General features: G+C 38.0%; 2 protein-coding genes across 2 annotated transcripts; both read left to right on the top strand.

Annotated features, from left to right (window-relative positions):
• The first annotated feature begins 9,836 nt into the window (after positions 1–9,836).
• On the top strand, positions 9,837–12,487 carry LOC149001831 (large ribosomal subunit protein uL30w). The gene is made up of 7 exons (XM_089136976.1): positions 9,837–9,946; positions 10,288–10,484; positions 10,577–10,674; positions 10,761–10,818; positions 11,069–11,148; positions 11,231–11,333; positions 11,416–12,487. Exons 2-7 carry the CDS (start codon positions 10,299–10,301, stop codon positions 11,629–11,631), a joined length of 741 nt encoding a protein of 246 aa, XP_088993102.1. The 5' UTR covers positions 9,837–9,946; positions 10,288–10,298; the 3' UTR covers positions 11,632–12,487.
• Positions 12,488–17,519: 5,032 nt separating this feature from the next.
• Positions 17,520–18,527, top strand: LOC149001830 (uncharacterized). Its single transcript, XM_089138588.1, has one exon. It carries the CDS (start codon positions 17,520–17,522, stop codon positions 18,525–18,527), a length of 1,008 nt encoding a protein of 335 aa, XP_088994714.1.
• Positions 18,528–22,654: the final 4,127 nt, after the last annotated feature.

The following is a 22,654-nucleotide window of genomic DNA, read 5'->3' as shown; positions in this document are numbered from 1 at the left end:
GTCGTTCAGTCTCAATACCCTTCCGAATCGAGTCTGATATAACAGGGGTATTCCTAGCCAAACACTGCTAGACAAGCCCTAGGTATGACAATCAATAATTCAGGAAAGTGTCAAAGGGCACCATTGGAAACATCCCATACTATTCCCACTGATGTCCAATGACAGAAATGTCAAAAGGACACTTCCCAATCCCAAATCATACTTAATCAATCACATTCTCAAATCAATCACAACATACACAACCGATACCTCATCATATAGAAAGATACACATAAACATGATCAATCGCATATGTAACTGATAAGAATAAGTATTTATAATCAAAAGAATACATGATCATAATACTACTGTAGTCAAAGTACTTGCATCGGTAATAGAATAATAAGAAAATACATTTATGGTAGTGAATCTAATAGAATCCAACAACAGCAACTAAGATTCACACAATCTATGTAATTATGGAAATAACTATCCTTACCTTAATTAGCTTTGATGAATATCCAAAGATCAAAGAGAGAGGTTCCAAACTTAGCAAATAAACCCTAAACAATCATTGATACATCATTAGGAAAGATGCCTAAATGATTGAAGATCAAACGAATCAAATCGAGCGAAAAACGGAGCTACTATCTTGCTTGGTCGATTGGGTGGTAGCTTGGTCCAGTCGACCAAGCAATTGACCACCTGAGATAGTACGAAGCAAAAATGTGATTTTTGATCCAAAACTCTACGAAACTTGGAGGAAACCTCTAGAACAGTAATCTAACACTAAAATGGTATAGATTAGTCACTAACAATGATAAAAAAACACTACTTACTAATTTGGAATCATGACTTTCTAATTTGGTAAAATCTTTAGTTTTTTTTTTATGAAAACATGCTATGAATCCAAAGGAAAACTAGAGATGATCATATCTCATTCTAGTAGATGATAAGCAAGAGATCATACATGAAAACATCATGCAAAACAGATCCATCATGCTTAAGAAATCGAATCTAGAGAGTAATCATAGTTTCATGAGGATTTCACAAGGATCACGGCGAAGATCAATGTAAATGTCATAAAACCTTAAGAATGGAAGGAGATTGTGGAAGAGATGGTTGCAAGGATGCAGCATCTTCTTCATAGTCTCAATCATAAAAAATAAATCATAGAAGGAGTAGATCTATATGACACAAGAGAGATCACTAGCCTTAGATTGGAGAATTGGAGATGAGAAGCTTGAGATCTTGCAAAGTTTTCAAAATCACCAAGGAGAGGCTTTGAGAGAGTCTTCCCACGTTCTCTGAGGGTTTTAGAAACAAAAGCGGCTAAAACACTCGCACTCCTATTATATAGAGCATCAACAGACCTAACAGAAGATTTTCTCGGATTTCATACCCTGTTGGTCGATTGGCCCAATCGACCACGCCAGTCAGCAAGGCCAAGACAGGGAATTGAAGGCCCAACTCAAGTCCAAACCTAATGAGCTTCTCCCAACACAACATATGACTTACCTAGTATAGAGAAATGCCTTCGAATCATGTCTAACTATACTTCATGTCCATCAACTAGACTCATCTTCAACAAGGTGCAGTTTCCTTTCAAGTTCTGAACAAGCTTCCAAGTATGGAACACCATCATCAACTTCCATGGGTTCTGGGTCAAACACCATGCCTTCCACTGAGATGGCCCATAGTTGGCTTCTTCCTTTACTTCGGGTCTTCGGACCTACAAACAACAGGGTTTCCAGGTCAAGGTTAGGGTTAGGATAGGGCTGGATTTCACACTTCAGTACCTGTAGATAGATCTAACAAAAAATGTTGCAAAAAGGAATGAGTTCAAAAGAACTCAGCAAGATAGTTTATTCCATAATAACATATATCACATGATAGCAAAACATAAAGGATGCAATATGATATAAAACAATCATGCAAGTATGTTTCTAACTCTATTCTAGTGGCAGACATGCTTTAAGTCATAGCACCATACTCCTCTGGGTAGGTCTCAAATCACTCTCCCTCAACCATCTCAGTATCTTGGGTTCTCCGGTGGTACTTGGGTCCTGCATCCGTCTCGGACATTCCATGGCTGGGGTTTAGGTCACCGCTCTCTCACATCACCATTGGTCTGAGTATAGGTGCATGTTAGGGTTAAACTTAGCCCAATGCAAGTCTTCTACTTAGTTATATCAAGTTAGGGTTAGATACTTCCATTCCTCGCCTCTCGCTATCTTTTCTGGTATCCTTCCCACTAGAGTCATCGCATCCTATGGCTACAACCAACTCGGACTACTGACTCATCAACCCTATTGGTCATCCACAAATAGTAAATGGGAAGCTCTCATGTCCTCTCATGGGTTGTATACTGGTCTTGAGTGCTCAAGAACCCAAGTCTACTACTGCAACCTACCAATGAATGGCCCCCATAATGTGATTCATGTCCTCTCACTGGTTGGTTACCGGTCTTGAGTGCTCACAATCCCCATTGCTTCCACGGGTCACTTGGTCTCAATTCCCTTCAAAATTGGGTCTGATATAACAGGGTAAATCCTAGTCAAACACTGCTAGACAAGCCCTAGGTATGTCAACCAATAATCCGGGAAAGAGTCAAGGGCCACCATAGGAAAGCGTCCCATACCACCTCCACTAATGTCTAAAGATTGAAACGTCAAAAGGACATTCCCCATTCTCGAATTACACTTAAGCAATCACATTTTAAATCAGTTATTCATAAGCACAACTGATGAATCAATACATAGGGAAATAACCAATCATACATGATCAAAATAACAATTGAATTACATGAGCAAGTTCTACTGTAGTTATAGTAATTACAACAGCAATATAACTATAAGAAAATTATAATAACAATAGTATGTTCATGCAATCCGAATCAAATACAAGCAAACATGTATTTAAGGTTATTAGGGAACAAACGTCCTTACCTTATTTAACTTCGAAGAATTCCGGAGAAAAGAATGAGGACAGGTCCAAAGTTAGCAAATAAACCCTAAACAAACATAGGTTAAGCATTAGGAACAAACGCTCAAAGATTGGAAGTGAAACAGACCAAAACAGGCCACAACTTGTTGTCATTGACACTGTTGGTCGGTCGTGGTCTGTCATGTGACTGACCAGGTGATCGACCAGCAGTGTTCTGTACGGACCAAAACCCTAAATTTTGATATGAAACTCAACTTCCGGGATTCGAAACACTCAGACTGCGTTTGTTTGCAAAGGTGGGGTGGGAAAAAAAACATGTGGGTCCCATGTGTAGTGGGGTGAGGGAGAAGAAAAGGAAAGGAAAGGGTTTTGTGGAAAAGTGATAGTAGTGGGTCCCACTTTTTACTTTTCCCAACTTTCCCACAAAGTCCCACCAAATATGTGGGGTTTTAAAATGGCATGGGGTGGGAAAGTTGAACTGCCACATCAGCAGACAAGTTTCCTTGATTCAAGGAAGCTTGTCTCTCACTTTCCCACCCCAAGCAACCAAACAATCTACTATTTTGGGATTTAAGGGAAAAGTAAGAAATCTGCTAAGAAATCTGCACTCATTTCAAGAATTTTCCCACCCCTTTTTTCCCACCCCACCTTTATTCCAACAAACTAACGCAGCCTCAGAAATTTTAAGGGAAACTCTAGAATAGTAGAGTAAGACTATCTAGCATAGATTTGGCATAAACAATAATCATTACAGTAGAATTCTAAATTAATGAAAAACTAGGTTTTATTGAAATCAATCTGTGAATTCTACGGAAAGGCTAGAGAGTATGAGAATTCACTCTAGAAAGAAAAGAACAGTAGATCTTAGATAGAAATAATCATGGGAATGATTATAGCATGCTTTAGAAATCAAAAACCTAGAAGGGATATTCAATCATGAAGATCACACTTGATTTCCTTTTGAAATCATCATTTGGAGATTCACAAAGTTATAGAGTGTATGGAGATCCACTATAGAATAGCAGGGATTCGAGGATCAGTCATGGGAATGACATAAGATTGTCCTCCTGATCACAGAGAATAGAAGAATTCAATAGGATAGTAGATGAAGTGTGGGTAGGAGTGAATACCAACCTTAAGGAAGAAGATTCGCTGAAAAGCTTTGAGGATTCGATGAGGATCTTCGCTGTTTACCATGAAGTTCTAATAAATAGAGCATAAAAACCTAAAAATTCAGCAATTTACACATAAGCCCCTATCTCTGTTGGTCGCTCAGTCTACACTGTAATAAATGGTTGTTCAAAGTGACTTAAGTTGAATCCACTCACAAATCAGGGTAACCAAACAGTTTTTCAGACAGATTCACTTTCAAAATCAGGGTAACCAAACAGTTTTTCAGACAGATTCACTTTCAGAATCAAGATAACCAAATGGTTTTTCAGACAGATTCACTTGCCAGAATTAGGGTAACCAAACAGTTTTTTGTACGAATATGATTCTACATAACCTAATAACACAGACTCATGATTCCCTAGAAACATGATTTTGAAGCTGATTCTAGGGAATTGCGAAACCAACCGCCACCTAGTTTAACTGATTACTTTAAGCATGTGCAGGATCCTGAAGGCTATTACGAAAATCGTCCACACGTCGGCCATCCAATGGCTGGATGACAAGGAGGAACATAAACTTGCGACGAATTGGTGTCTTGGCTATTTGTTATCTTGGTATTCCTCTTACTTCAAAGCATCCTACTCCAGCGAACTTTGCATCTCTTATTGCCAAGGTGGAGGGTAGGTTGAATGCTTGGATGGCAAAATCTTTATCCTATGCGGGGCGGTTGACGTTGATTAAATCTGTCCTTTACGGCATTATTGGGTATTGGGTGCAATGTTTTAAGTTACCTCAAGCAGTGGTGCAATCCTTGGAACGATCCATGGCTCGCTTCCTATGGTGGGGTGCTAGAGAAAGTGGGTCAATTAAATTTTCTTGGCAAAAGATCCACAGACCATTTAAGGAAGGTGGCTTGGGCATCAAGGATATTAAATATGGAATTTGGCAGCCTTGGCAAAGCAAATTTGGCTCATATGCATGAATTCGTCATCTCTGTGGCAAACCTTTGTTCGACATAGGAGGCTGAAGAAGAACACTATTTGGTCCCTTCCTTTGCCGAGTCAATGTTCTTTCTCTCTTCGGGCCATATTGAAGGTTAGATCTTTGATTATTCATAAGATTTGGTATTTAGTGCATTATGGATCCACCATATCAACTTGGTTTGATCCATGGTTGGAATCAGGTCCTCTTTATAGCCCTTGGTTGTTGGTGTCTACTGTGGTTGGCAAGGAGCCTCATTCTCATGTTTCAGACTTGATAGGTGATGCGTCCAAAATCTGCTCAGCCCTTAGATCTCCTTGTAATGACTTGCAAAATGAAAGCGTCAGATGTGGCCCGACCGCTGGGGTTGGGAGTCCACCTTCGAAGGCTAAGTCAGTTGATGAACTTAATCACAAACGGCTCTGCTAGACGCATAGAGCTAATGAATGAAAAACTGGGAATGTGATTTAGATCGTAAGCATATGAGAGTTTACATCCACCAGTGTGTGTATGGATCTGGTTCCTCCTTACCTCGTAGGTAAGTAAGGTTTATATAGAGTGTACCTTCGAATCTTCTTCGTTGGATGCATTTGAGCCTTCTTCGGATAGTCGTTGGATTCTAACAGTTAGATCCGTTGAGCAATAGAATTCTACTAGTTTGAACTAGTAGAGGACTCCTGAGATAACCTCACGGTTATCCGATGATTATCCCTTCAATAGCGATAAGTGACAGCCGCCAAGTTGAGTGCCCATTAGCCAGATTAGGGCATGCTTGTTGCCAATTTAGTTTTCTTCCTCAGCAAGCTATCTCCTGGACCGGGCTCGCTCGGAGGCGAGTTGATTCCCTCCGTCTAGACCAGGGTTGAGGGTCAAACCGAGTACGAATCAAAGGTGATGGAATCTTCACCATTTGGCCTCTTACGCTTCTGCGTCTCTCCGGTCCCAACAAATTTAGATTTTGTCTTTAGCCTCCGGAGTGATTCGGGTTATGAGCCTCCGGAAATTGTAAGGATCGGTGACCGAGTAGCATCAATCACCTCCTTACCTTTTTCAGACTTCGGAGCCTCCTTTGGTCGTTCTGAACTAACCGAACGATCCCTTTTGGGGCCAGCTTCACGTGGCTCCTCTCTTCTTCTACTAACAAAATTGGACAAATGTCCCTGAGATATTAATCTCTCAATATCTGCTTTTAAATGACGACAGTCATTAGTATAATGACCGTAATCCTTGTGGAAACGACAATATTTTTCTCGATCCTGTTGCTCTCCAGGCTTCAAAGGAATTTTGGGTGGCCATTTCAAAATATTTCGCTTCTTGATGATATTCAAAATATCAGCTCGAGGAGCATTTAATGGAGCATACTCACTTTTACCGAGGGATCTCTGCCGCCAAGCCTGAGGCTTTCCAACTCGATCTCGAACATTCTGCTTTGGCTTCTGCTTTTGCTCAGGAGCCTTTTGTTCTTTAGTGGAGGCTTTATTGTCTCCTTGGCGTGCATCTAAGATCTCCATCACTTCAGCCTGCTTTTGGCATCTCTCTACCAACTTAGCATAAGTTGTAGGCATATCCTGTAGTAATAACTCCAGGAGTCTTCAGTTAGTGAGTCCAGTGAATAGAGCAGTTTTAGCTACTTGCTCATCTAGATTCTCTATCTCCATTGTTACTATATTGAATCTTTTCAGATACTCTCTGATCGATTCGCTCTTTCCTTGTCTGATGGTAAACATGGTTTCTTCTGTCTTCTTGACTTGAATTCCACTCTAAATCACCTTATGAATTTGCGTGCCAACTCATCAAAATTTACGATCCTTCCAGACGGGAGGTTCGAAAACCACTTTTGTGCTGCTCCGGTTAAAGATGAACCAAAAACCCTGCAGAGAATTTCATCAGAATTACCTACAACTACCATAGTCTGTTGATAATAGCCTATGTGGGCCGTAGGATCTCCGAAGCCATCGAATGTATAAAAAGTTGGCAAACGGAAATTGTGGGGAAACTGATATCCCGCAATTGGCTTGGCAAAGGGGGTTTTTCGAATAACTGAATAAATATCATCAGTTATCCTTCCTCTAGCCAATTGTCCTAGTTTTTGATTGATATAGGCCAATTCCTGACCAATATGAGTCAAATGATCTTCTGCAACACGATCACGACCTCGAACAACATGATCATCACGAGCGGCCCGTTCGTCACGAACATGCTCATCGCGAACTGCTCGATCATCACAAACGGTTCGTCTAACAGTTGGTGAGTGAGTCTTCACTCCTGTATCCAACCTTGTATTTGAATCGGTTGTACTTTCCTATGGTCTGTCAAACCAATCGTCCCGCCTAGGTAGATCGTCGACTCTCCTAGGCCCTCGGTCACCTTCGCGAAAGTTCTGACCGATATTCCGATCTTCAGTCAATCTTTGATCCCGTGGTAATACACGCCTCCCTGAATCGCGATGATCAGGTTCTTGTGGTAATACCACTCATCTGGTTAGCACGCGGAGTGCTTGACTCACCTCCAAAAGTTGAATCTTTACCTGATTCAATTGATCTTGGAATGTCTCTGGAGGATCATGTCCTCCTTGACCACCATCTACCTCAAGAGGTGGTAAACTTCCCTGGGGAATATCTGGATTATTCTCTCCAGGAATTTGAACACCAGTATCACGTTGTGCAGCGGCAGCTGCCGATCTAGTCACCATAGCTTTATAAGTCTTTCCCACAGACGGCGCCAAATGATGCGTCCAAAATCTGCTCAGCCCTTAGATCTCCTTGTAATTACCTGCAAAACGAAAGCGTCAGACGTGGTCCGACCGCTAGGGTCGGGAGTCCACCTCCGAAAGCTAAGTCAGTTGATGAACTTAATCACAAATGGCTTTGCTAGACGCACAGAGCTAAGGAATGAAAACTGGGAATGTGATCTAGATTGTAAGCATATGAGAGTTTACGTCCACCAGTGTGTGTATGGATCTGGTTCCTCCTTACCTCGTAGGTAAGTAAGGTTTATATAGAGTGTATCTTCGAATCTTCTTCGTTGGATGCATTTGAGCCTTCTTCGGATAGTCGTTGGATTCTAACAGTTAGATCCATTGAGCGATAAACTTCTACTAGTTTGAACTAGTAGAGGACTCCTGAGATAACCTCACGGTCATCCGATGATTATCCCTTCAATAGCGATAAGTGACAGCTGCCAAGTTGAGTCTGCCATCATTAGGGTAATTAACCTAATCCATTAGCCAGATTAGGGCATGCTTGTTGCCGATTTAGTTTTCTTCCTCAGCAAGCTATCTCCTGGACCCGGCTCGCTCAGAAGCGAGTTGATTCCCTCCGTCTCGACCGGGGTTGAGGGTCAAATCGAGTACGAACCAAGTTCGATCATATTTCCTCCGTATCAATAGGTGATCATGAAATGTGGAACGGAGAGGTAAATGATCCTATGATTCATGCCAAGTGGCCTGAAATTTCTAAAACGCCCATATTTGGAGGGGGACAGGCCAATGTGGACAGCCAATTCATCAGGTGAGTTCACTATTAGTTCGGCTTATAGTATGCTTCGTCAAGCAAGTGAAGAAGTGGGTTGGTATAATGTGGTTTGGTCTTCTAAAAATCCAAAACGGTTCGCTTTTGTTGCTTGGCTAGCCTGCCTTGAGCACCTTCCCACCAAGGATCGATTAATCTCATGGGGTAGAAATATTGACCCAACTTGCTCGTTATGCTAGTCAGTAGGAGAGTCGCATGCTCATATCTTCTTCTTCTCCTGTCCTTTCTCTTTTGGCGTTTGGAGCCGTCTCATGATCTTTCATGGACTCAGGGATCCTGGTCCTCTCTCGTGGGCCAACGCTTTGCAATGGTGCATTGAGCTTTTCAAGGGATCCGATAGCTTGAATGATGTGAGACAATTCATCTTTGTTACCATGATTTACTTTCTGTGATAGGAAATGAATAATCGTACCTTTCAGAAGGGTTCTCGGAGTGACCTCGACATCTTTTGCTTAGTGGCTAAGATGACTCGATTACGGTTTCAATTTGCAAAGCTAGTGGTGGAGGATTGCTCAAGACAGAGACAATTCTTCTCTAGTTGGGGTATTTCGGTTTTTTTTGGCCAGGTCAAGAGTTCTGTTCATTATTGGCTACCACCGCCATGGGGTTGGATCCTGATCAACTATGACGGTTCTCACCGGGGACATATTGGAGGGTATGGTGCTATGGCTCGAAATTGTAGAGGCGATGTAATTTTTGCTTGTTCTGATGGTTGTGCTAATGTGGGTGTTTTTCATGCTAAGATGCTTGCAATACGGTGTGGCTTACAATTTGCACGGCAATACTGCTATAATAAGGTTTTAGCGCATTCAGACTCTCAAGTGACAATTAGGACTTTACTGGACTTACCGCCCACATTGGGGGATATTACACATTCTTGAGGATATTCTTCACTTGAGATCTTTGTTTCAGGAGTGTATTTTGGTACATGGAACTAGGGAGGAGACTAATAGGTGTGCGGATTATTTAACCGGATTGAAAACGACGAATCAAGAAATTCTGTTGGATCTTCTCTCTTTGCCTACTCAGCTCTCTCAACATGTTGTAGAAGAGCGGCAGGGTCGTAGGTTCTTTAGAACCTAATCTTGCATTATTGTATGTATTCTATTTATTTCTATTAATATAAAGTATCATTTTCTCAAAAAAAAAAGAAGAAAAAACCTAACTTGCGACGAAGAGGATTCCAAGCATTCCTTAAAGACAAGGTTATTTTGGAGATTCCTATAGTTTTCTCCATCCAACGGCCAATGAATCTATGTAGAGCATCAGATACGCTGGCCGTTCGATGAAATAGGGAAAGCTTCATGAAACCCTACAAAAACCTCATTTTCATCTTCTTCCCAAACCTAGGAAGGTTCCGCCTGCATCAGAGAAGCCTCACCTGATCGTTGAAACTGGTAAGGCTGAAATCCTCTTTCTCTAGTGCCCCGATGTCTCGGCTAGTTTACTCCGGTCTGTAAATGAATAAGCAATACTAGATATCGACTTGGAATAGTACATTTCATGGAAATATATTGTTGCAATAGAGATTTTTCGATTTTGATTTGAGTTTTCCTTTTAACCTAATAGATTTCCGAGTTGGATCCACTGTTTATGCTATTTTAGATGAACTTATCAGGTTTAGTGATTGTTTTAGTTCTAGAAAAATGCTATTTATCCGGGAGAAATCCGACGATTGTAGAACCCTTATATGTCTTTCTCTGTGAAGCCTGTTTAATTTGTTATTGGGAGTGAATAGTTTGCAGAGGGATGGCTGAGGTAGAAGCAAAGGGAGGGTCCGTGGTCCCTGAGTCTGTGTTGAAGAAGGCAAAACGGAACGAGGAATGGGATCTTGCAAAGAAGCAAGAACTTGAAATCGCAAAGAAGAAGGCAGCAGAGAACCGGAAGCTGATTTTCAACAGGGCTAAGCAGTACTCGAAAGAGTACGAAGAGCAGGTAGTGATAAGAAATCAATTATTTTTCCTTTTAAATCACATTGTTTGTTTTAGTTACATATGTAAACTGAACGGCTTCGTTCATTTTTCTAGGAAAAGGAGTTGATCCAGTTGAAGCGGGAGGCAAAGTTGAAGGGAGGATTTTATGTTAATCCTGAAGCTAAGCTTCTGTTCATCATTCGGATCCGTGGGTATGGTGTATTTTGTTTTCTGAGTTGATTCTTTATCGAGTGTTCTTTGCACTGTTTTTAATGTTGTTGAAAATTGAATATTTCAGTATCAATGCCATGCATCCAAAGACAAGAAAGATTTTGCAGCTACTCCGATTACGACAGGTAATCCTCATAACATTTCACACGTACTCAAGGAAACTAAAACTAGAGTGTTGTATTATAGGATGTTTAATGTAGAAGAGTTGTTTACTTCGACTAGCATTTACTATTGTTACCTACCTCACCTTTACCACCCACATAATATTGAAAGGTTCTGATGTTATACAAACCACTAGTTATTTTCTGGTGTGGTAGATGCTACTGCAGATTTTAATGGAGTTACCCCTTTTAATGACTGTTTGCCCCTCTGCAGATATTTAACGGTGTCTTTCTGAAAGTTAACAAGGCAACAGTGAACATGTTGCATAGAGTTGAGCCTTACGTCACATATGGGTATGTATTCTGTTAGAGCATTTCATTCCATGAGCTAAAATATACTCAATAATTTCTTACATGAAGTAACTTGTTTCCCCAGTTATCCAAACTTAAAGAGTGTTAGGGAGTTGATTTACAAGAGGGGGTTCGGCAAGCTGAACAAGCAGAGAACTCCATTGACAGAGAACTCAATTATTGAACAGGTCTTTAAGATATCTGTGATGGTTTTTGTAATCACAATATTATTTACAGCAGCTTGCCCTCCTGACTGGTTGTTTCATACAGGCTTTGGGAAAGTACGGCGTTATCTGCGTTGAAGATCTGATCCACGAGATAATGACTGTAGGACCCCATTTCAAGGAGGCAAACAACTTCCTATGGCCATTCAAACTCAAGGCTCCATTGGGTGGCTTGAAGAAGAAGAGAAATCACTATGTTGAAGGTGGTGATGCTGGAAATCGGGAGGACAAGATAAATGAACTCATCAGAAGGATGAACTAAGAGTTTTTGCCGATGTTGGATTTAAGGATGAACTGGTTTCTATTTCATTTAAGTGGGGGTGTCTCATTTTGATACTTTCTATTTCATTTTAGTGGATAGTGAATAGCTTGATTTTTGCACCCTGTTCTAGTAATTGGAATTGAATCTCTGAAATTGCCTTCACTTACTTTTTAATGAGAGATGACTCATTTGATGTGTAGAGTAGTAATTTCATATTAAAAATAAATTACAACCCATTGAGTCCTAATGTTTTGACTACCACTGTTCTGCCATTATCTGTAACCCCATCACCTCCATCAATATTACTCCCACCACTGTTGCATCGGTTTCCTCTACCCAACCACCTGACTATTTCCATGTGATGTAGTTCCACATTGGTAGGAAGCCGCCTAGAAGCCAATAATTGGGACCTGATATGAATAGTTAACATCAACTAGGTTAAAGTAAATGATTTTGGCCTATCAGTGAAGTTTATCTTAAGTTTGATTGTGGGAGGTTGTCTTGAATGAATAGCAGCAGGTTTTGAAAGATGACTGGAAATTCTGTGGTTTGGCTGGTTAGAATCCAGTTGAACTCGAATGGTTTTCTTAGGACTATATGGCAAGTAATCAGTTGAACTTGTAGATAAGTCTGATGCTTGGTTTACTTTGTGGGAGATTTAGGGTTTTTAGGATGATGTACATGGATAAAGTTAGGGTTTCTTAGTTTATATGGTTTCAAACCAAAGGGTTGTGGTGTGACCAAATACAAATCCTACCAGTCTTTTCAAACACATGACAAGAATCCCCAACGTAGAAGAAGAAAATAGTGGCTAAATGTTCTTCATTGAAATTTATATTCAGTGTGTGAAACAAAACACCCCCCCCCCCCAAAAAAAAAAAAAAAAAAAGAAAAAAAAAAACCCTAGAAAGAAAAAAAAAAACCCAAATAGAAAGAAAGAAAAAGAAAGAAGGAAAAGAAAACATAACTACATTTTGAAGCTTCTAGGATGATGACAAGTGCTGAATAATTTGACCTAAAACTCCTTGGCACAACAGCAAGTTAATGTTAGGGTAGGGGCTCCTTGGTGAAATATTAGTTGGATGGTTGTCTAGTTTTATTTGGTTTTGTTTTTGGCATTGCTTATGTATTGGTTAATGAATTGGAAAGGTTGACAATAATAGACTGCTGATATATTTATTATGGAGGTATTTTGAGACACTTAACCACAATTATGGAGAACTAGTTCGGGTTTATGCAGGGAAGGTCTACAATAGAGGCTATTTACCTAATTAGGAGACTTTTGGAAATGTATAGAGAGTATAGGAAAGACATTTATATGGTATTTATTGACTTAGAAAAAGCTTATGATAGAGTTCCTAGAACGTTAATTTGGAAAGTACTAGAGAAAATAAGTGTTGTAAGTAAATATATAGACATAGTTAAGGATATGTATGATGGTTTAGTGACAAGTGTGAGAATAGTTGGGGAGGGGGGATAAAGTAATAAATTCCCATTTACAGTTAGGCTACATTAAAATTCAAAATTTAAGCCCATATTTATTTGCACTTGTAATGGATGAATTAACCAAAAACATTCAAGAACGGTCCTTTGGTGTATGCTTTTTGCTGATGATATTGTGTTGATAGATGAGGTATAAGTGGGGATTAATACTAAGTTAGAATCATGGAGAGGAGATTTGGAATCAAGAGGCTTTAAATTAAGTAGAATGAAGACAGAATATCTAGTTTGTAACTTTAGTCATGATCAGCAAACGATGAGGTGGTGAGACTTTACGATAAGGAGATTCCTTAGAGTGATTCTTATAGGTATCTAGGTTCAATTATAAACAAAAGAGGTAATATTGAGGATGATGTTTCCTAAAGAATTAAAATAGGGTGGATGAAGTGGAGAGGTGCCTTTGGGGTTTTGTGTGATTGACGTGTATTCCATTAAAGCTTAAAAGAAAATTCTATAGGATCTTTTGACTAGTTATGATGTATGGTGTTGATAAACTTAAGTGTAGCAGAAATAAGGATGTTAAGATTGATAAGTAGCAAAACTAGAAAGGATAAGATAAGAAATGATCATATTAGAGTTGATCTAGGAGTTGCTCCCATTAGTGATAAGCTTCGGAAAGTCGTTTGAGGTGGCAAAACCATATTCAAGGAGACCTATAAATGCCCCTATACATACAAGTAATATAATCCAGATCGAAGGAACTAGAAGAGCTAGGGGTAGATCTAAGATAACCTTAGGAGAAGTGAGAAAGGATATATATAGCTTAGGTCTTGTATCTAGCATGGCTTAAAATAGAACTGATTGGAAAGCAACAATCCATGTTGCCGACCCCATTTAGTTGGGACAAGGCTTATTGTTGTTGTTTGACTTCCTAAATGATAAGAACCACTGGTAGAACAGTTTTTGCATGTTACAATTTTTCTTGGCTGTGCCATTTCCTTTTTTCTGACCTTATATCAGTTTGATATTTTTGTCTTAGTTTTTATGTGCATGTTCTCTGGAAGTACAGATTTTTAGATACTAAGAGCCAGAAACCAACATTTTATTAGTGCAACTGTAGAAAGTTGGGGCTTCAATTTCATTTATATGTTCACTGTGTTGGATTCTGCGTAGAATCTATTTGAGTTCTTTGTAAACCATTCAGATTCTGCATTTTAACTCTGATCAGTTTCAGATTGCTGGATTATTTCAAAAGGGGGTTGAGATGGTAGTCAATATTTTTGTGTAGTCTCTGAATGCCTTCTTATATGGGTGTTATAAATTACTTCACAGCCTAACTCTTGTTGCTTCCTATTCTGTAACCAACTTTCATATAGTTTTGGCTGTTGAAGTTGTGGTTCAGCATAGGATGTCTAATTCTAGTGGTTATAAATGGTGTAGTTTGAGAATTTTTCTTCTTTCTTTCGGTTGGGTCGTGTACTGTTGCTGCTAGTTTCCTGTCCATGATAGACTAAAAATATCTCCTTATTGCAATTGAAGTACAGGGTATTTCTAAATGTGGATCCTATATTGTGCAGCAATCTGGACTCTTATGTACCTCTAATGTATATTTAGTTCAGTATTTTATCTGATATACTCAAGAAAAGTTGGCTTGATCTGGACGTATGGATGTTGATGTACTTTCTTAGGTTTGAAACATCTTGTTGTTTACACAAGGATTTAGGCCATATTTATATTTGGTTTTAGGAACTTAGCTAGTTTTGAGTTAGAAGTTAACTCTTGTATTAGGTTGCAATTTATGATCAGGAAGGAAAATCACTAACTGGGCACATCAGCACAGACCATGGCACCTGAAATAAGTGTCTGCACCCCCACTGAAAGGGGTGGAAGGGGGAAGGAGTTGTGTGGGTGCTCTTGTTTTTGTATGGATGAATTCTCTGATGTTTGAAATTGAGCATTTATTAAGACATAATGTTCTCTTGGAGGAAGATGTCTCATATGAACTCCTTGTGTACCAAAAGGATCAAGCAACTCCATAGGTTACAAGCTACAGTGCCGTGGAAGAGGAGTCCTAGGATTTGCAGCCAACCACAGATGAGCTAGTTGATCTTAGATGCATCTTTTCTTGCTAGGCCAATGGAGTAGTTGATGGACATTTCTACTGTAGACTTTTATTGCTTCATTGTAGTTCAATACTTTGGATGGCTTAGTTCTTCCCCCCAAGTAAGCAAAGTGAGTCAGTTGTTCTCACTCCAGAGTCTCCTGGTGTAGGAAGAAAAGCAGTTAAAGATCCTGCCTGTAAGGCAATTTATCAATTTGAGATCCTATTCTTGAACCTTTGGTCTTGTGTGGTCATGGTATTTAAGAAAAGGTTCTTTCAAGGCGAGGGCCATTCCGCTGCCTAATGAGCAGCATTAGGTATGTGGCTTGCATAGCATGAAGAGCTTAGAAGACAAGCGATCAGGTTGGTTTGTAAGGAATTCACTCGTGTGAGATTGAGCCCTTAAGTTTTTATATATACTTGAGAGGCTCTCGGTACTAAGAGATTTGAACTTGTAATCTCTTATGAGGGTTTGGTCTTGTTGATAGAGCATGCCCTGGGGTTTAACAGTTCTTTGTCTTTGGTATGGTTTGTTTGAAGAATTTGTAGTTTGGGTGGGAAAAGTAAATTCACCAATTTTGGAAGTTTGGATTGTTTGGTTCAATGGAGTGGAAAAATGAGTGGACAAGTTTCCTTTTGTCTGCTGATGTGGCATTCTATTTTTCCACTCTATTTGAATAGTCTTACATTTTATTGAGATTTTGTGGGAAAGGGCTGAAATAATTAGGGCAGGATCTACATTTTTGAGTTTTTCACAAAATTTACTTTTCTCTTTTATTCTCTCACCTTACTAATAATATCGAGTCCTGTTTGTTTGTTTTTCTCACCTTTTTTTTTACCTTGAAAACAATTGAAGCCTTTTTTACCGTGTAAACAAATGAAGCCTTTGTTAATTTCGGATTGTACCTGGAAGATATGCAGTTTGTCAAACCATCCAGAACCATGTTATACTTGTCAGGTTTAGGTTCCTCGGTGTGGTGGTCATTTCATGCATCTTCTTTGTGTTCCGGAGTGATTCGATGCAGATAGCATTCTTTTTCGTGCTTGTTTAAGTGAGTAATCATCATTTGATGAAGATGATTTACTTCGGGGCTTTTATTTTATTTTTTTGTGTGCTTCTGGGAAAAGATTTACTTTTTTTTTTTTGGTAGAGGTAAAAGATTTACTTCGTTTGTTATAAGCTGTGTCGATCGGCCGATATAAAAACAGTATGGTGGATTTTAGCTTATTGATTAGCTGTGATGTCGATCGCGATCAAACTTCTGTAACATTTATAATTGTAGGATAACCTTGTCGGTTGAGTTTTCGACGAAGTGGCTTTTGTTCAATCCTTGATTTCTACAATTATATATTACAGGAGTCACTGTTTATGAGCTATGAGCTATAAGCTTGTATTCTCGGTGATCTTTTTTTTACAAAAATTACGACGTTAACAATTGAAGCATGACCAATCAGACACATAGGCGTTGTACTGAAAATTGAGATTCTAAGGCTGGGCTTTTAGGATCTATATCCATAATACGTCTGATGATATTTGATAGATTCCCATAAAATAGGGTGAATTAAAAAATAATTGATGTAGTTAATTTAGCAGATTTTTATGAAAGATAGGAAAAAGAAAAAGATTTGAATAAAAAAGGTAAATTGCAGCAATGCCTTAAAATATAGGCATTAATGTTCTGACTGTTATAAATAATATTGATTGTGGATATTCATCACACCTTAATAGACAATACTTCCAATTGAAGATTTCAACCACCTCAGCATATAATCTTGGTGATTTACATTCTCATCTTTATTGAAGATTACAGTGATCTCAGCATGCAATGGTAGCAGTTAATATTTCCATTCTATGCACCTTCTATCTTTGACGGCAATCTATCTTTCCATATCAAGAATATCTTATTGTGTGCAAGAATCATATATTGTATTTCCATATTAGAGTAGATGCTCCTTCTACTATAAATATGTAATGCACTTAATTGAATGAAATACTTCTGATTGATCTTATTCTAGTTTTTATTCTTTGTCTCTGATTTATTCTCTTTATTTTATAACACGTTATCAGCATGATTCCGCTCGAAGTAGTTGGATTTTGAGCACAAATTTGTCGTAGTAATTGTGTATGACTTTGCTCGAAGTAATCGTGTTTTGAGCACAAATCTGTCGTAGCAATTGTGTACGATTCCGCTCAAATTAATTGTGTTTTGAGGTAAATTTTATATTGGTTTTATGTTCAAATATTCTCTTTAATCTTCATTACTTCAAATATTAGAAGATGCACTTATTATTTAATGTTTACATAAAATCTAATTTGATATTTTATTCATCTTTTATATTAGCTTACATGATGTCAAACCTTACAAAATTGGAGTTTGCGGCCCTCGATATAACGGGCAAGAATTACTTGTCATGGGTCCTTGATGCTGAGATCCACCTTGACGCCAAAGGTCTTGGAAATGCAATTATGAAAAACAATGCTGCATCCAATCAAGATAAGGCGAAGGCCATGATTTTTCTTCGCCATCATCTCCATGAAGGATTGAAAGCAGAATATCTGACTGTGAAAGATCCACTTGAATTGTGGATCAATTTAAAAGAGAGGTACGATCACCAAAAAACGGTAATCCTACCTAAAGCTCGCTATGAATGGATGCACTTGAGGTTGCAAGATTTAAAAACTGTAAGCGAGTACAATTCTGCAGTTTTTAAAATTAGTTCTCAGTTGAAATTATGTGGAGAAATTATTAATGATGAGGACTTATTAGAAAAAACCTTTTCAATTTTTCATGCTTCAAATGTGCTGTTACAACAACAATATCGTGAAAAGGGTTTTAAGAAGTATTATGAATTGATCTCATGCCTCCTTGTGGCTGAGCAGAATAATGAATTATTAATGAAAAATCATGAAGCTCGTCCTACTGGTTCTGCTCCATTCCCTGAAATGAATGCAGCAATTCATGATAAGCATGAAAGAAGACAAAATTATAATCGTGGCCATGGTCGTGGTCGTGGACGTGGACATGGACGAGGAAAAAGACAGAATAATTATCGTCCTTATGATGGAAATAAGCAAGAGAAACGCAAGGATTCTCAAAGTAGCTTTTCAAAGAGTAAAGATAATGTTTGTCACCGATGTGGAATGAAAGGCCATTGGATGCGTGTCTGTCGTACTCTAAAATATTTTGTCAAGCTTTATCAAGCTTCAATCAAACAGAAGGAAAATAATGTGGAGACGAATTTGACTTTCCAAAATAATGATATGGAAGCAAATTTTGCTTATAAAGAAGATTTTGGTGGTCTCACAGACATTACACATCTAGATGATGTGGACTTCTTTGAAGATAATATTTGATGATTTGGTTTTTTTTTGTTGTTATTTGAGTTCGAATAAGATTTATGATATGTTTTCAATCAGTTTATTTTATTACTTTCTTTATGATTTTCTACATTTTTTTTGTTGATATATTCCTTTTTCATTTTAGTGAAGAATATGGATGTCCCTCAATTTTCAATTGGATCCAAGATTAGTGAAGACGATATATGCCTCGCAGATAGTGCTACGACACATACTGTACTAAGAGAGAGAAAATATTTCTCTTATTTGAAGATTGAGGAAGCCAAAGTTCATACAATAAGTGGTTGTACAAAATTAATTGAAGGCTCTAGAAGAGCTAATTTATTATTACCTAAAGGAACCAAGTTGGTAATCAATGATGCATTATTTTGTAGTAAGTCTCAAAGAAACTTATTAAGTTTCAAAGACATTCGTCAAAATGGCTATCATATTGAGACTGCATATGATGGTAAAACCGAATATCTTTGTATTACTACAAAAGTGATAGGTAGAAAATATATTTTGGAAAAATTACCTGCTTTTTCTTTCGGTTTGTACTACACAAATATTCGCATGGTTGAAATACATGCTTTGGTGAATCAAAAGAATTTTGATTCCAATAGTTTTATTATTTGGCATGACCGGTTGGGCCATCCCGGGTCGAATATGATGCGAAAAATTATTGAAAATTCACATGGACATCCATTGAAGAATCAGAAGATTCTTCAATTCAATGAATTTTCTTGTGTTGCTTGTTTTCAAGGGAAACTTATTACTAGACCATCACCAGCTAAAGTTGGATTTGAATCCCCTGCATTTTTGGAATGTATACAGGGTGATATATGTGGACCCATCCAACCATCATGTGGACCATTTAGATATTATATGGTTTTATTAGATGCATCTACAAGATGGTCACGTGTATGCTTATTATCAAGTTGCAATTTGGCATTTGCAAGATTGCTTGCTCAAATAATTCGATTACGAGCACAATTTCCAGATTATACAATAAAGACAATTCTTCTTGATAATGCTGGTGAGTTTACATCTCAGGCTTGTAATGATTATTGTATGTCAACTGGATTCGCAGTTGAACAGCCTGTTGCTCATGTTCATACCCAAAATGGTCTGGCAGAATCATTTATTAAACGTCTCCAATTAATAGCTAGACCATTGCTTATGAGAACAAAACTCCCTATGTCGGCATGGGGATATGCTATTTTACATGCAGCATCATTTGTACGCATCAGGCCAACAAGTTATCAGAAATTCTCTCCATTACAATTGGCTTATGGTCAGGAGCCAAATGTATCCCATCTTAGAATATTTGGTTGTGCTGTTTATGTTCCAATTGCTCCACCACAACGCACAAAGATGGGTCCCCAAAGAAAGTTGGGAATATATGTTGGATATGAATCTCCCTCTATAATTCAATATCTAGAACCAATGACTGGAGATTCATTTAAAGCAAGATTTGCTGATTGTTATCTTGATGAATCAATTTTTCCAACATTAGGGGGAGAGAATAAACAGTTGGAAAAAGAGATTGATTGGAATGCATTATCTTTATCTCATTTAGATCCTCGTACTAAGCAATGTGAACTTGAAGTTCAAAAGATAATTCATTTACAAAATATTGCAAATCAGCTGCCAGATGCTTTTACTGACTTGCCAAGAATTACTAAATCTCATATTCCAGCTATGAATGCTCCAATTCGAATTGATGTCTCTCTAGGACAATCTATTAGTGCAAATGAGATTAAACCACGTTTAAAACGTGGAAGACCAATCGGTTCCAAGGATAAAAATCCTAGAAAAAGAAAGGGAGTAAATGATCAAGATGATCAAAATATGGAAACAATTGATCATGATATGGAGACAATTGATCATGAAAATCTTGAAGGCATAACTTTCCATAAAACCTTAGAAGAGGTTCAGGTACTTGAAAATAATGAAGAGATCTCAATTAGTTATGTCATTATAGGAAAAAGATGGAACCGAAAAGATATAGTTGTCGACAACATTTTTGCGCATAATGCTTCGGTTGAAATAATGAAACAAGATGAGGATCTTGAACCTAAATCCATGGATGAATGTAAACGAAGAAATGATTGGCCAAAATAGAAAGACGCAATTCAAGCGGAATTGAATTCACTTGAAAAACGTAAAGTTTTTGGACCTGTAGTCCAAACACCTGAAGGTGTAAAGCCAGTGGGGGTACAAATGGGTTTTTGTGCGAAAGAGAAATGAGAAAAATGAAGTCGTAAGATATAAAGCACGACTTGTGGCACAAGGATTTTCTCAAAGGCCTGGCATTGATTATATGGAAACATATTCTCCTGTGGTAGATGCAATCACCTTCAGATATCTTATTAGTCCGCGCAAAGCATAAGAAACTTGACATGCGTCTGATGGATGTTGTTACAGCCTATTTATATGGCTCACTCGATAGTGAAATTTATATGAGAATTCCTGAAGGATTCAAAATGCCTGAAACATATAAAAATTGTCGGGAAATTTGTTCAATAAGGCTTCAAAGATCATTATATGGATTAAAGCAATCAGGGCGTATGTGGTATAATCACCTTAGTGAATATTTATTAAAAGAAGGGTACAAAAATGACCCAATTTGCCCTTGTGTTTTTATTAAAAGATATGGATCTAACTTTGTTATAATAAGTGTATATGTTGATGACTTGAATATCATTGGAACTCTTGAAGAGCTTCCAAAAGCAGTTGACTATTTGAAGAAAGAATTTGAAATGAAAGATCTTGGAGAGACAAAATATTGTCTTGGCTTACAGATTGAGCATTTGACAAATGGAATATTTGTTCATCAATCAACTTATACACAGAAGATTTTAAAGCGATTTTATATGGATAAAGCACATCCATTGAGTACCCCAATGGTTGTAAGATCGCTTGACATAAAGAAAGATCCATTTCGACCCCATGAAAATAATGAAGAACTTCTTGGTCCTGAAGTACCATATCTCAATGCAATTGGGGCATTAATGTATCTTGCTAATAGTACAAGACTGGATATATCTTTTTCTGTAAGTTTATTAGCAAGATTTAGTTCTTCTCCAACACGAAGACACTGGAATGGTATTAAACATATATTTCGGTACCTTCAAGGAACTATTGATTTGGGATTATTTTATTCAAATGAATGTGGACATCAACTTACTGGTTATGCAGATGCAGGATATTTATCTGATCCATACAAAGCTAGATCTCAAACAGGTTATTTATTCACAAGTGGAAGTACAGCTATTTCATGGCGTTCAACAAAACAAACTATAGCTGCCACTTCTTCAAATCATGCAGAGATAATAGCGATTCATGAAGCAAGCCAAGAATGTGTTTGGTTAAGATCTATGACTCAACACATCCAGGAAACATGTGGTCTTCCATTGGATAAAGGAATTTCAACAGTATTATATGAAGATAATACTGCATGTATAGCTCAATTGAAGGGAGGATACATCAAAGGAGATAGAACGAAACATATTTCACCAAAATTCTTCTTCACTCATGATCTTCAACGAAATGGTGAAATTGATGTTCAACAAATTCGTTCAAGTGATAAATTGGCAGATTTATTTACTAAGCCATTACCTACTTCAAGTTTTGAAAAGCTGGTACATAAGATTGGGATGCATAGACTCAGAGATATTCAATGATCTTATCATCAGTTGGAGTAAAATATGTGTTGCACTCTTTTTCCCTTTACCAAGGTTTTATCCCACTGGGTTTTCCTGGTAAGGTTTTTAATGAGGCAGCTAGTGATACGTATTATTTAGATATGTATACTCTTTTTCCTTCACTAAGATTTTTTTTCCACTGGGTTTTTTCTTAGTAAGGTTTTAACGAGGTACATTATCTATTGATGGACATCCAAGGGGGAGTGTTATAAATAATATTGATTGTGGATATCCATCACCCCTTAATAGACAATACTTCCAATTAAAGATCTCAACCACCCCAATATATAATCTTGGTGATTCACATTCCCATATTTATTGAAGATTACAGTGATCTCAGCATGCAATGGTAGCAGTCAATATTTCCATTCTATGCACCTTCTATCTTTGGCGGCAATCTATCTTTCCATATCAAGAATATCTTATTGTGTGCAAGAA

Source organism: Hakea prostrata, chromosome 10 (genome assembly GCF_041222555.1).
Source record: "Hakea prostrata isolate BN-2017 chromosome 10, UWA_Hpros_2, whole genome shotgun sequence".
Lineage (NCBI taxonomy): Eukaryota > Viridiplantae > Streptophyta > Magnoliopsida > Proteales > Proteaceae > Hakea > Hakea prostrata.
This window is presented reverse-complemented; position numbering and strand designations above follow the sequence as displayed.

Bases quoted from the DNA above. Each gene is read 5' to 3' on its own strand.
- LOC149001830 (XM_089138588.1), top strand. From the start codon at position 17,520: ATGATGTCAAACCTTACAAAATTGGAGTTTGCGGCCCTCGATATAACG.
- LOC149001831 (XM_089136976.1), top strand. From the start codon at position 10,299: ATGGCTGAGGTAGAAGCAAAGGGAGGGTCCGTGGTCCCTGAGTCTGTG. The intron at 10,675-10,760 runs GTATGGTGTATT...TGAATATTTCAG, and splicing joins TTCATCATTCGGATCCGTGG to TATCAATGCCATGCATCCAA. The intron at 11,149-11,230 runs GTATGTATTCTG...TTGTTTCCCCAG, and splicing joins GAGCCTTACGTCACATATGG to TTATCCAAACTTAAAGAGTG.